This window comes from Bidens hawaiensis, unplaced genomic scaffold, assembly GCF_021521415.1.
Source record: "Bidens hawaiensis isolate Kalapana, Puna unplaced genomic scaffold, B.hawaiensis_p1.1 tig00011830_1, whole genome shotgun sequence".
In the NCBI taxonomy this organism is placed as follows: domain Eukaryota; kingdom Viridiplantae; phylum Streptophyta; class Magnoliopsida; order Asterales; family Asteraceae; genus Bidens; species Bidens hawaiensis.
The window spans coordinates 497,781-512,395 of record NW_027491942.1 but is presented as its reverse complement, the minus strand read 5'-3'; the positions used below and the strand labels follow the sequence as shown (position 1 = coordinate 512,395).

The 14,615-nt window shown below is 36.6% G+C and overlaps 2 protein-coding genes and 1 non-coding gene across 3 annotated transcripts; 2 read left to right on the top strand and 1 right to left on the bottom strand.

Moving 5' to 3' along the window:
- Window positions 1–9,918: 9,918 nt before the first annotated feature.
- Window positions 9,919–11,787, top strand: LOC143539257 (pentatricopeptide repeat-containing protein At5g15010, mitochondrial-like). Its single transcript, XM_077032616.1, has 2 exons — window positions 9,919–11,512; window positions 11,548–11,787. Exon 1 carries the CDS (start codon window positions 9,997–9,999, stop codon window positions 11,509–11,511), a length of 1,515 nt encoding a protein of 504 aa, XP_076888731.1. The 5' UTR covers window positions 9,919–9,996; the 3' UTR covers window position 11,512; window positions 11,548–11,787.
- Window positions 11,788–13,608: 1,821 nt separating this feature from the next.
- On the top strand, window positions 13,609–13,682 carry TRNAN-GUU (transfer RNA asparagine (anticodon GUU)). The gene has a single exon. It is a non-coding gene; the product is annotated as a tRNA-Asn (tRNA).
- Window positions 13,683–13,859: 177 nt separating this feature from the next.
- Window positions 13,860–14,430, bottom strand: LOC143539241 (polcalcin Syr v 3-like). Its single transcript, XM_077032607.1, has one exon. It carries the CDS (start codon window positions 14,209–14,211, stop codon window positions 13,960–13,962), a length of 252 nt encoding a protein of 83 aa, XP_076888722.1. The 5' UTR covers window positions 14,212–14,430; the 3' UTR covers window positions 13,860–13,959.
- Between the last annotated feature and the right edge of the window lie 185 nt (window positions 14,431–14,615).

Here is a 14,615-nt window from a genome sequence, read left to right as displayed (position 1 = left end):
CCTGCTACGTGGCACGCCACATGGCAGGCTACGTGTCCACTGCGTAACCTCCACTTCATGGTACGCGATGGGTAACCTAAACCCGTCGTGGTACGCGATGGAAGGATTTTTATGCGAGCGTGCGAAGTGCAAAGTGCGCCACATTGCGCCCATCGCACTTCCCACTTCGCCCAAGCCCGTGCGCGTGGGCGTGCGCGTTCGGGTGCTTCGCACCCTCCGCTAGGACCACTGGATGTGATATGTCTTATAAGAACATTAACATAGAAATTTCCTTTCTTATAAATAGCTCACTAGTTTGTTAATCTAGCGATGTGGGACAAGAGTTTACAAACCTATTTATACTATGGTGGTTCCTTCTCCATTTCTTTCCTCCACCAAGGTAGGATGGAATTTTTCCTTCACTTATCTCTTTACTTTCATTTTATGGTTTGTTATAGTTTCCCCTCCTTATTTTAAATCTCGTCCTCGAGATTTGATTGGAATAAGTGTGGGTACTTTCGTTTCATTTCGGATTCCAATTCCCAAGTATATTCTGGTCCACGTTTTGAATCCCACTTCACTTTGACCAGAACTATTCTTTTATGCTTGAGATTCTTGACCTTTCTATCTTCAATTTGCAAAGGTTTCTCAACGAATTTCAACTTTTCAATTACCTTTATATCTTGAAGGGGGTACTTCTAGTGTTTATCAGCTAAACATTTTCTTAAGTTACTTACATGAAATACATCATGTATACCTGACATTTCCTCTTGTAATTCTAGCTGATAGGCTAATGGTCCAATTCGTTTGATAATTTGAAATGGTCCAACAAATCTTGGACTTAACTTTCCTCTCTTACCTAATCGGATTACTCCTTTCCATGGAGATACTTTTAGTAGCACTTTGTCTCCAACTTGGAATTCCAATGGTTTGCGTCGATGATCCGCATAACTTTTCTGACGATCCTCGTGCGGTCTTTAATCTTTCGTTAACTTGATTTATTTTATCAGTGCTCTCTTGTATAATTTCAGGACTAGATAATTGTTTTCCTTCTATTTCTGCCCAACATACTGGAGTTTTGCACCTTCGTCCATAAAGGGCTTCAAATGGAGTTGCGTTAATACTTGTATGATAGCTGTTATTATAGGAGAATTCTATTAGTGGTAAATGGTCATCCCAATTTCCACCAAAATCTATTACACATGCTCTTAGCATGTCTTCCAATGTTTGTATGGTCCTTTCACTTTGACCATCAGTTTGTGGATGGTATGCCGTGCTCAAGTTTAATTTTGTTCCCATATCTACTTGGAAACGTTTCCAAAAATGAGAAGTAAAACGGCTATCCCGATCCGATACAATGGATAATGGAACTCCATGTAATGAGACAACTTTGTCTACATACAGCTTAGCTAATTGTTCCATTTTGAAAGTTTTCTTCATTGGTATAAAATGAGCTGATTTTGTTAATCTGTCCACAATCACCCAGATTCTGTCATTACCTCTTCTTGTGGTTGGTAATTTGGTAACAAAATCCATTGTTATTAATTCCCATTTCCATTCTGGCATTTCTAATTGTTGAAGTAATCCTGATGGCTTTTGATGTTCTGCTTTAACTTGTGAACAAGTTAAGCATTTTGAAACATAACTAGTTATGTCCTTTTTCATTCCTATCCACCAATAGATTTTCTTCAAATCTTGATACATTTTATCTCTTCCAGGATGCATTGTGCATTTTGAGTTATGGGATTCTTCGAGAATCTTTTCTCGTAATCCTCCTATAACTGGTATCCAGATCCTGTTCCCCATTCGGAGAATTTCATCATTTCCTTTGACAAGTAGACCAATGGTACCATTTCTTTTCTCATCAGCAATATTATTCTCTTATATTGCTTGTTTCTGAGCATTCTTTACTTCATCAATTAAATTGATTTGAAGTTCTAACATTAAGGCTCGCACTCTTTTAGGTTTCTCATGCTCTTTCCTGCTTAATGCATCGGCTACTATATTAGTCTTGCCTTCACGATTTTGGATTTCACAATCATAATCGCTAAAAATTTCCATCCAGCGTCTTTGCCTCATGTTAAGCTCCTTTTGCCCAAAGATATATTTTAAGCTTTTATGATCTGTGAATACAGTAAACTTACTACCATATAGATAGTGTCTCCAGATCTTTAGGGCAAAAATTATTGCTCCCAATTCTAAGTCATGTGCTGTGTAATTCTCTTCATGCTTCTTTAATTGTCTAGATGCGTAAGCAATGACTTTCTCACGTTGCATTAGTACACATCCCAATCCTGATTTAGAAGCATCACAACAGACTGTGAAATCTTCAGTTCATTCTGGTAGCGCAAGTATCGGGGCATTTGTTAACTTTTGCTTCAAAGTTATAAAAGCTTCTTCTTGCTTCGGTCCCCATTCAAACTTGACATTCTTACACGTTAACTTGGTTAACGTAACTGCTATTCGGGAAAAAATTTGAATGAAGCGTCTGTATTATCCTTCTAATCCTAAGAAACTTCGAATTTCTGTAGGAGTTTTAGGAATTTCTCAATTAGTAATAGCTTCTATTTTGGAAGGGTCCACGTGAATACCTTCATGGTTAATCAAGTGTCCTAGAAACTGTACTTCTTGTAACCAGAATTCACATTTTAAGAATTTAGCGTAAAGCTTCTCTTTTCTCAATAGTGTCAAAAGTGTATGAAGATGTTTAACATGATTTTCACTGGTTTTGGAATAGATAAGTATATCTTCTATAAAAACGATTACAAATTTATCCAAATATGGTTTACATATTCGGTTCATCATATCCATGAATGCAGTTGGTGCATTGGTTAAACCAAATGGCATGACTGTAAACTCATAATGACCATATCTTGTCCTAAAAGCTGTTTTAGGAACATCTTCTTCTTGCACTTTTAATTGATGGTATCCTGAGCGTAAATCGATTTTAGAAAAATATCAAGCTCCTTGGAGTTGATCAAATAAATCATCAATTCTCGGTAAAGGATACCGATTCTTAATTTTGACTTTATTCAATTCTCTATAATCGATACACATATGCATCGACCCATCTTTCTTTTTGACAAACAATACTGGTGCTCCCCAGGGTGACGAGTTAGGTCGTATAAAACCTTTTTCTAGCAATTCATCTAGTTGTTTCTTTAATTCTAACATTTTTGTTGGCGCTAACCGATATGGTGTTTTAGCAACTGGCGCTACTCCTGGTATTATATGGATTCTAAATTCAACTTCTCGATCAGGCGGTTGTCTAGGTAAATCTTCTGGAAAAACATCAGGATATTCCGATACTACCGGAATTTCTTTTAGCTCTTTTCCTTTAGCGCTAATGATTACAGAAATCATATATACTATGCCTTGTTTCCTTAGATAGCTTGCCGCTTTCATTATTGATATGAACTTTCTAGGCTTGAGCATCTTATCTCCTTGGATTGTAATAATTTCTCCTGTTGGCGAGCGAATTTCAACAGAATTTGTATTACATAGGATTCGAGCATGATTGGCCGCTAGTCAGTCCATTCCTAATATAACATCGAATCCAGCCAGATTCATTGGGAGTAAATTTGCTTTAAACTGGTGGCCTAGTAAGTTTATATTTTCTTCTTGGAGTACTTCATGAATATGAATGGAATTTCCATCTGCCGTCTCTACTGTGCAGACTTGATTGAGTTTGGTTAATGGTTGATTTAAGGCTTGGCAAAACTTTGTGTTTATAAAACTTTGGTTTGCTCCGGAATCAAACAATACTTTAGCGTAAACATTATTGATAAGGAACGTACTCGCAATGACGTCCGGAATCATTGCTGCTTCTTGTGCAGTAAGCTGAAAGGCTCGTGCATTCTTCTTAGGTCCATCTGTGTTCTTTGCTTTGTTGTCAGGCGCCTTTATCAGCTTTGGACATTCTGGACGGATGTGGCTAGGTTCTCCGCAGTTGTAGCAAACACGACTTTCCTTTTTTCTACATTCTTCATCCGTATGTCCAGCCATTTTGCAATAATTGCAATATTTAGTTTTCTAAAAGCGCATCTCCCTGAATGCCTTTTTTTGCAAGTTCTGCAGAAAGGATGAGCATAAGATTGCCCTGTTCCTTTCTTCCGGAATTCTTGGGTAATCTTCTGGGCTAGATCTTTCTTTTTGTTTTCTTCCTGAGTTCGGACTAATCTGTCTGTCAGGGTATTTGCTAGCTCAACTGTTTCTTCAATAGTTTGAGGTCTAGCTGACTTTACCAGATCGCGGATTTCACTTACTAATCCCAAAATATAACGAGAAATTAGTACTGATTATGGCGAAGCCAAAGCCGGCACCATTCTCGCATATTCGAAGAATTTTGTCATATACTCACGACACTTCACACCCTCCATTTTGTGGTTTAAGAACATAGTAGCAATCTTTTCTCGTTCATGAGGAGGACAAAATTTCCTTTCTACTATTTCTATAAACTCTTCCCAGGTCATAGTATAAACAACGTTGTTTCCCTTTGACTGGAGGATTGTGTTCCACCATTCTATTGCTTCATTAACGAAGAGATTAGAAGCATATAATATTTTATCTTCTTCAGCACACTTGCTGATTCTTATAATGGCTTCCGTCTTTTCTAACCAGCGTAATGCTGCAATTGATCCTTCGTTTCCAGAGAATTCGGTTGGCTTACAAGCCAAGAAATCCTTGTAAGTACAACCGCGAACCTTTTGCTTTTTGGGTAGTGGGTTTCTACCTCCTCCATTCACACTGTTCTTAGCTATCATATTTTCAATAGCATTCATATTCAGGCGAGTTTCTTGATTGGAATTTTCACGATTATTCTCATTTTCGTGATTGTGCTCGTTTTCGTGATTAGAACTAGCTTCGTTTGACATCTGAATTTCATATAAGAAAGGAATTATTAATATCGTGATCAAATAATAAGGTAAACAAGATTTCAATAATACATAAACACATAGGCACAAAATATGTCAAAATCGTCGATCTTTGCGGCATTTACTCTTTTTATATATATGCATCACTAGATTTTACATCTACACACTATATATATGCGTCACTACACACCTTTATTACATACATACACTCCTTTTTTTATCAAAGAAATTATGATAATGAACATCTAAATATTATATATATATATAGCTTTATATATAAGGCTCTCGGTCGTAGAACTTCCAGAGTAGGGTCTCCCCAACATCCCTTAGTCTATTGGCGTGATCCACCAACTCTTCCCCATAGTGACGGAGTTCTGTCGTCATCTCCGGTGTCATGGTGGGGTAGTTTGCGGTTTCAGCTTGGAATGGTGCATAAGGATTTGACATCATTGTTTGATATTGCCAATCATTCGTCCACCATTCTTCCATTTGAGCTTGACTGATAATGTCGTCAGGGAGCAGTGTATTATTTGGGTCATTGGGTGGCATATTAGGGTTGCTAGAACTTGCTGCACCCATATCGTTGAATATTGGTTGAAAAATTTCACATTCATCTAGGCATCTGCCTAGTCGCTCCTCCATTGGTATTGTTGACATGGATGGTGGTAAGGTTGGTGGTGGTTCAATTGGTTGTGGTTGAGTTGGTTGTTCAGGTTGTGGTTGAGTTGGTTGTTTGACTATGGTTTTTCTTTTCTTGTTTCTTCTCAACCCCCGTTGCCAGTACTTGAGTCTTCTTCTTCTTTTAGGCTTTGGTTTTTCTACAGGTAGAGCTTAAAAGATCATAGGTTCAGGTTGTTGTTGACTAGCTTCTCCTTCTTCTATATCTGTGGAGTTAACGGATATGTGTTCAAAAGCTTCAACTAGCTCACTCATGTTGTTAATCAAAAACAATAAAACAACGAACTCCAAAAGAAAGTTGTTTTTATTTTCACGTGTGGTTAGAATCTTATCTTATAGTTAACACATAGGTTAATGCATGTATTTCCTAACATTAATTTTTAAGATTAGGTATTATTAAAATACCCATATTGCTTAAACCAGTGGCTCTGATACCACTTCAGCTGTCACAGCCCCCGACCCCTATACCCCGGGATGGGAAGCCGTGAACATTGATTGGTGGTATCGGTGTCTATTAAATTATTTTGTAGCAGAAAATTTCATCAGAACCGTAGTTAGGAAAAATGATCAGAGATATAAAAACACCATAATTATTATTATGATAAAACCGGGAATTTAATCCCTTTTGATACAAACAAAAGTTTTATGGGGTTAATCCCTAATTTACAAAACACGTTTCTTTATTCTGGTGACAAGCCACTTATTTAAGCTGGAAGCCCGCATGCATCATTCCTTTGTCTCTAACAAGTCACCTGAAACATGTTTAAAATATTTGATCAGCAAGAAATACTGGTGAGTACATTCATTTGTAAATGACACATTTTACAGTTACAACATTAAGATGTTTTTACACCTGCCTGCTTACAAATTACCGAAAGGTACTTGTCACTCGACCGTATCTATGACTGTGGTCATATTACTTATTGGCTAACACTTGTCCAATAAGTAACGTGTAATAGCCCAGTAGGCAAGCCTTGTATACAAAACCCCACAATACAAGTAGTAACCATCCCGTAAGTCTACAGAGACTTAATCACTGTAATGTATTTAAAATACTTTTAAAAATATATTTAAAAACATTAAGACCATTTGCCATGAGTTTTATAGGTTTTGAAGTCATCATGACAATGTCGGAAAAATAGTTGTCTCACGCAAATATGAGTGATACAAAAACTCGAATGTCTCACCTTGCAAGTTTATAATTAAAGAACACCTCCTTGTATTAAGCACCTAGGATAAACACAATGTAGTGTAACTAGATTAATATAAAACCAATAATCATAACGATAATCACGAGAGTAGAAACTTTACACGATGGCACAATGTCATACCTTAACAGGCAGAGCTTTCGGTTTCGTGTATATAAGCTTCTTTCGATCGGATAGGATATCACTACGACACTCGGGTATTATACTAAAATCTTAATATTATGTTTGTGTGTGAGAACTCAGAGAGAAAAAAAAGTTTTGAGCGAATTCTGAATGTCCCATTTCCTTTCTATTTATAGCAAGTTTCGGACCCCATTGCGGTACGTGATGGCCATAAATAGAAAGCCGTCACGTACCGCGAAGCATCTTATGGCTTCGCTGAGTCAGCCCTAGGCCTGCTACGTGTCCATTGCGTAACCTCCACGTCGCGGTACGCGATGGGTAACCCAAACCCGTCGCGGTACGCGATGGAAGGATTTTTATTTTATTTTAATTTCGAACAAAAATACTAAGGCGGCCCGCGGCGATGCGAAGTGCAAAGTGCGCCACATTGCGCCCATCGCACTTCGTCCAAGCCCGTGCCCGTGCCCGTGCGCGTGCCTCGCACCCTCCGCTAGGACCACTGGGTGTGATATGTCTTATAAGAACATTAACATAGAAATTTCATTTTTTATAAAGAGCTCACTAGTTTGTTAATCTAGCGATGTGGGACAAGAGTTTACAAACCTATTTATACTTTGGTGGTTCCTTCTCCATTTCTTTCCTCCACCAATGTGGGATGGAAATTTTCCTTCACTTATCTCTTTACTTTCATTTTTTGGTTTGTTATAGTTCTTGAGTTTTTTTTTAGATGGAAAGGAAAGGAGAAGGAGGAGTTAAGAAGGATTAAATTAATGTATTTTCCCAATAAGTTATCCTCCCAAAAATGGGATGATTACTAAGGATAACTATTTTTTAACATAGTTATCCTTTCATTTCCTCTAATTTCCTTCCAACTCAAGAACACACCTAATTAAAAAAAATTTCCTTCTCTTCCCTTCCTTTTCTTATCATTCCCTTTCATTTCCTTTCTTTCCTTGGTTAAAAAACTCAAGAACAAGATGTTCATTTTTGTTAACACCTAGAATTTCTTTGAATGTATTAGAACGTTTAAAGATGCTCATTTTTTGTCATAACGCTTTAAAGATGTTCTTTTTTGGTTAGAACGTTTAAAGGTCTTCAGTTTTGTTTCAGAATGTTTAAACATAATATTTTGAACCCTAATCAGAGCTCGATTGAGTGCATTATTTCTGTAATTCCATAATCGATTGATGAATCTAAATACTTCTACACATCAATTCGATTGATTAAAACATCATTTTGGTGTTTATTTTGGTCAGAACGTTTAAACTTTGAGCAGAATGTTTAAACATAAACCCTAATCATAGCTCAATTAAGTGTGTTAATCTGTATTTTCATAATCGATTGATGATTCTAAAGCCTCTAACACATCAATTCGATTGATTAAATCATTAATTTTTTATCAATTTGAAGATTTTTTATGTTCATTGACGTTCTATTTCAATTTTGGTTTTTGACTTTTGAGATTTCATATTGTAAGTTGTGATTAGAGTTTAGAAATTGGATGAGATAGATTAAGGAGTTCAGAATTTGGATTGGAATCGATTTTAAATCAATGAATTTGATCGCGAACTACTATTTGGGTTATTTACGAAACTGCCACCGCGTGAAATTAACATCGACTTTCAAAAAGCTCGCGTACCTAATGTATGATAACTGATTATTGTACGTTCAAAAAGCTCGCGTACCTAGTGTAAAGAGCTCTTATACAAAGAAAACATATTCACAATAATAAACCTATTCGCAATAATAAAATGACAAATGTACAATATACTCCGGTAACACGAGAGCTAAAAACTAATATTTATACATATAAGATATAAGTACACTAATTATGTAATTATATCATAAACTATATAATTTTCACATTTAGCACTCTAATTTTATTTACAACATCAACTTTTTTCGTAACATTAATAATAAGGAAAACTGGTTTTAAATAATCCAAACTATGGCCTATTGGTAAATATCGATCCCAACTTTACAATTGCCTGCTGGCAGTACCAACTACTTATGCATTTGTTTTTAATGGGTCGCGACTAACGGATGTTAACTCCGTTAGTCTTTGTCTGACGTTGCGATCCCAGCTGTCAAAAATCAGATTACATGGACGTCTACGTGGCTGCTGACTGTGTATTTAAAATATATGTATATATAGAGAGATTTACTCTCTCTCTCCCCCACCCCCTCTCTCTATCTCTCTTCATCTTCATCCACCATCACCCGCCCCACCTGTCACCACCATTTGCCACCGGACCACCGCCATCGCACCACCTGCCACCATCAACCTCTCTTACCGCACAATAAGAGTTGTACCACAAAAACTTAACTTGTATACCACCAATCCCCGTCTCCGGTAGAGAAATCGTCGGAAAAATCCAACCCTGCAGCAAGGGTTTGGTTGTTTATGATTTAGAGCTTCAAAATCGTCCGGTTATGGTTGTTTATGATTTAGAGCTTCAAAATCGTCCGGTTAGGGTTTGGTGACCAAAACATGGAGATTTGGGTGTTTATGATTTAGAGCTTCAAAATCATATTAGGGCTTATGAACATTGAATTGGGTCTTCAAAATCTGACTAAGGCTTCGTGAAGGTTGAACTTCAGTCTTTGAAATCTGATTAGGGCTCCGTGAAGGTTGAATTAGGGGTCTCGGAAACTGGGTATGGGTGGTAGTGGCCGATTGTGATGGTTTTCCGATCTCCTTTTGGTGGTGGCCGATTGTGATGGAGGTGGTGGCGGTCACAGATGGTGTGGGTGGTCGTGTTGGTGGTGGCCGATTATGATGGAGGGAGAAAGAGAGAGAAGAATACTTATATTAATTCTATGCATAAACCTTAATACACAGTCAGCCGCCACGTAGACGTCCACGTAATCTGATTTTTGACAGCTGGGATCGCCACGTCAGACAAAGACTAACGGAGTTAACATCCGTTAGTCGCGGCCCGTTAAAAACAAATGTATAAGTAATTGGTACCGCCAGCATGCAAGCGTAAAATTGGGATGGATATTTACCAATAGGCTATAGTTTGGATTATTTAAAACCAATTTTCCTAATAATAAAGTTATTTTTCTAATTTGTATTCTTTTGCCCTTTCTCCTATCTCTAGGGTTTCTAACCAACTCCCACCGGAAAACTCATGGCCAATAACAGAAAACGCCACCGTCGTGATCCACCACCATCACCGTCACCACCTCTATACTCAAGCCCAGATCCAAACCACCATCGAACCCACCCAGATTCACCACCCGCTAACCCACCCGTTTTCGCTTCATACACCGAAACCCCCAATTTACCCATCAAAGTCAAAACCCTATGCGAAATCGTAGCAAACACACCATCCTTACAAATCGATCGGTCCTTAGACGAAACCGGCATAAAGGTTTCAACCGAAGATGTCGAAGACGTCCTTAAACTATCCTACGCTCACCCGGCAGCCGCCGTTAAGTTTTTCCGGTGGTCTGGGTATAAATTGAACGATAGACACAGTCCGTACGCTTGGAATTTGATAATTGATATGTTGGGTAAGCATTGCTTGTTTGATGCAATGTGGGATGCGATTAAATCAATGAAGAATGAAGGGTTACTTTCGTTAGCTACGTTTGCTTCAGTTTTCGGTAGTTATGTTATGGCGGGTAAGGTTAAGGAGGCGTTGTTTGCGTTCGAGGTTATGGAACAGTACGGGTGCCCTGCGGATATTGTCGCGTTGAACTCGCTGTTTAGTGCGATATGTCGAGACGGGAAAACGGTAGATGCCAAGGGTTTTTTGAAGTTTGTTAGGAAGAAAGTTAAACCAGACGCGGATACGTATGTGATATTGTTAGAGGGGTGGGAGAAAGAGCAGGACGTGGTTAATGCTCGTGAGACGTTTGGTGAGATGGTGTATGAAATTGGATGGGATCCGAATAATTTCCCGGCTTATGATTCGTTTTTGAATACGTTGCTTAAGGGCTCGGATGGGTTGTGTGAGGCGATGAAGGGTTTTGAGGCTTTGAAGGTTAGACGGTGTTATCCGGGGATTAGGTTTTTTAAAGACGCGTTAAACGAGTGTGCGATGGCTAGTGATGTGAAGGCGGGTAAACTGTTGTGGGATTCGATGAGTGGGCTAAGTGATTGTAAACCGGATCTTGAGATGTATAATTCGATGATTTATTTGTGTTCGTTTGATGGGGAGGTTGATTTAGCTAGAAGTATGTTAGATGAGATGGTGTTTAACGGGGTGTTTCCCGATTCGCGAACCTATAATGTTTTGTTTCAGTATTTGGTAAAGTGTAAGAAAGTAAGAGAAGCTCAACAGATATTTACGGAGATGGTTAAAAACGAGTTTGTGCCAGCACACACGAGTTGTTGTTTGGCGGTTGGACTGTTTATTGAGGGTGGGGATCCGTATACTGCTATTAAAGTTTGGAAATGTTTGATTGAGAATTACGATTTTAACCTTGAGGAAACTGGGAATATTTTGGTTGGTGGGTTACGTGATCTTAATCGTGTTCCTGAGGCGGTTAAGTATGCGGACGATATGTTGGACCGAGGGCTTAAGTTTAGCTCTGTCACTTTGGCGAGATTGAGGCAGGGGCTTGCGAAAGCTGGAAGGGGTGCGGTTTATGATGAGCTTTTGAAGAAATGGGAGCATCAAACAGTTAGTTGTTCATGAGGTATTTGTGTATGATTGTTTGTGGATCAAGATAAGGTTTTGTCTTTACAAGATGTTATATGCAAAGTATGCATATGATGGAAAAATGTTGGGTGTTTATTAAGTTTGAGGATATTTAACTTTAGCCCTAGATTTAGTCTTGTATGGAGAATACATGTCTTGTTGGAATGAAATCTGCAGTTGACTTGAAGTCCAGATTGTTTGATTCTTGTAACATTGTTCTGTTTGTTTACAAGAGCAATGGTTAGAATGTTAGATAAAGTAGTACAAATGTATATGAATTGAATAGTTCACAAATGGATGATTGTTCCATTCACCTGTGTAATTCTACATCATCTCTTTATCAGAGCAAGGCTGCTTTTCTTTTAGACTGTTTTATATTTTTCATATGATTATACGAGTGTTACGATGTTTACATGTCAATCGAATGTCTACTTGTTCTGTAGTTAATAGATAAACGAAATTTACATATATAATTGTTCTCTACAAGTTTTCATATTATGAAAACGAGTTATTACATTTTTGTTCGAAACATTTTTAAGTATTTTTCCTTGTAACAATACACTTACCCGACTACATAGACTTCACAAACTTGAAGAAAACGCTCTTTTCGTGCGACGTGTAAAATTAGTGATCACTTCAATGATGGATAGACCATAAGATATGAAAGATGGTTTTTCAACATCAATTTTACAAGATTGGGTATATTGTTCGAGTTACCTACTATCACGTTATTAATGTAGTTGTGAAGTTTATGCACAAGTTTATTTTTCTCATCGGGGTCGAAATCCCCATACTAGAGCAATTTAAATGTTACAAATGTTAAAGTGAAGGTCAAACTCTTCGATTTGCATATCTACCGGTATGTTTAATTTGTCATGTTAATAATAATAACATTGATATTACTTCTTTATTTTTTGTTATTCGTGTTAAGTAATCATAATCCATCGTGTTCTCTTTTTTCACAAAAATAATTGATTATTTTCAGAAGTCAATCAAACCCTACTGCATTCTCGGGTTTAAAATACAAGGAAAAGAAATGATAAGATTGGATAGAGGATGAAAGGAAAAGAATTTATATACTTAAAAGGCATTCTCGAGTTAAAATAAAATAAAAGAAAAGAAAGTGTTTATTACATTCTTGAGTTAGATTGGAAGAAAAAGATAGGAAAAAAATTTGTAAAATTACAATTATGTCCTCATATCAACAATGAAAAGAGAATTAAGATAGGGTAAATTGGTAATATGGTAATGAGAAATAAACTTTCCTTCACAATCCGGTCATATTTGGCAGGAAAGTTTTGAAGGAAAAAAGACTTAACTTTTTCTTTCATTCTCTTTCTTTTCTTTTAATGAAAAAACTCAAGAATGAAAAAAAAAAAATTTCTTATCTTTTCTTTTCAAAACCTTCAAATAAAAAACTCTAACCTTTGTGATGACCCTTTTGTTTATTTTTTTGGAAGAGCTTATAACGATACATTTATAAATCCTAAAAATGTTAAACATAAGTATTAGTAAAACACGAAATCAAATTACTTGAAAAATACAAGAAGACTATTTGTTGTATTTTTGCTAACAATATTGATACATGTTTTTTCAACATAGTCAAACAATTAATGAAATTAACTAACTTTATACACAAGTGTTCTATAATGAGAAACCCAATATGTATATTGTATGTCCAACTCGTGTCAAAGAAATTTCAACTTTGAACCGTTCCAAGTTTTCTTTTCGACTTTGTCGATCATTATTTTCAATTGGAAGATGAACGAACCATATTCATTGAAGCCAATATTGTGCTAAAGAGATTCCAAACACACATGATTCTTTGCAATCACAACAACTAATTAACGTTAATGGATAAAAACAATGTATACCATAATGTGTCATGATCCGAAAATACACTTTTATATGATTTTGTGTTTTACCTATCTTAAAGAGTTTAAGGTGGGGGAGTCCTAATCTACTAAAAATCCACTTTTATACGACAAATAAAAAAAATTAACTAGAAATTGTCGTGACATAACATGAAACGGTATCACCATTGTGGAAGAAATAAAAATTTTATATTTAATTTCTTATAAGTTTAGACAAGTTGCTGGAATAGCTCAGTTGGTTAGAGCGTGTGGCTGTTAACCACAAGGTCGGAGGTTCAAGCCCTCCTTCTAGCGGTTTTTGTTATTTTTAAATTTGTTTTATCTTATTACAAATATAATTTTTAAATGTTATCGTGTTTTCTTTTTGTCAAAATATTTGCTTAGCACGGTTCATGTATACTTTCAGGTATTAAGCATCTAATCAAATAACATGAGTTTCATTCGTGATCAAGTCGCATGGTATTTAAAGGAACCGAATTATCTACATCTTGTCGGCTATCAATAAGATGTAACAAATTACATGGAGAAAACAATGAAACTTTCGTTAGAGCAATTGGTTTGAGAAAACAATCTATACGATCTTGGCAACATCCCTCATTAATCCCTTATTAGCTTTACAAAAATCCATGTACTCCTGATAAGAAATAAACCCATCTCCATTAGTATCAATTTTACCCATCATACGTTGCACTTCTTCGGTTGACACAGATCCGAGTGTCTTCAAAGCTTCTCCAAGCTCTGTTGACGAGATCTGCCCGTCTCCATTTGTATCAAACCGCTTGAAGATTCTCTCAAGTTGCGCCTCATCTAGATCATCTGCCATCTCTGTTTCACAATCGAGCTTTCGGTCTTGTCTGATTTATGTGTGGAGGTTTTGTTTTCGGTTGGAAAAGGTTAAGGATGATGTTGGCTAATAAAATGACAATTTAAGGTCAAGTTTATGGATGGCCTTAAAGTTTGGAGTGTAACAAAAAATGCACCACTAAATTGACCGAATAACAAGGGTTAAAAATTGTCCTTACACTTTTTAAGCTATTTATGATTTGTTTATTTACTTTTTTTAATAACAAAATTAAGGTTTAGATTGTTATAAAATAATATTCTGTTTCTATTTATGATGTATTCATTGTCTAGGGTCCATTTTTTTTTTTTTTTTTTTTTTTTTTGTCTAGGGTCCATTGCTCTTATATGACAGCAAAGGTTGCAGAAAATGAAGTGACACACAAT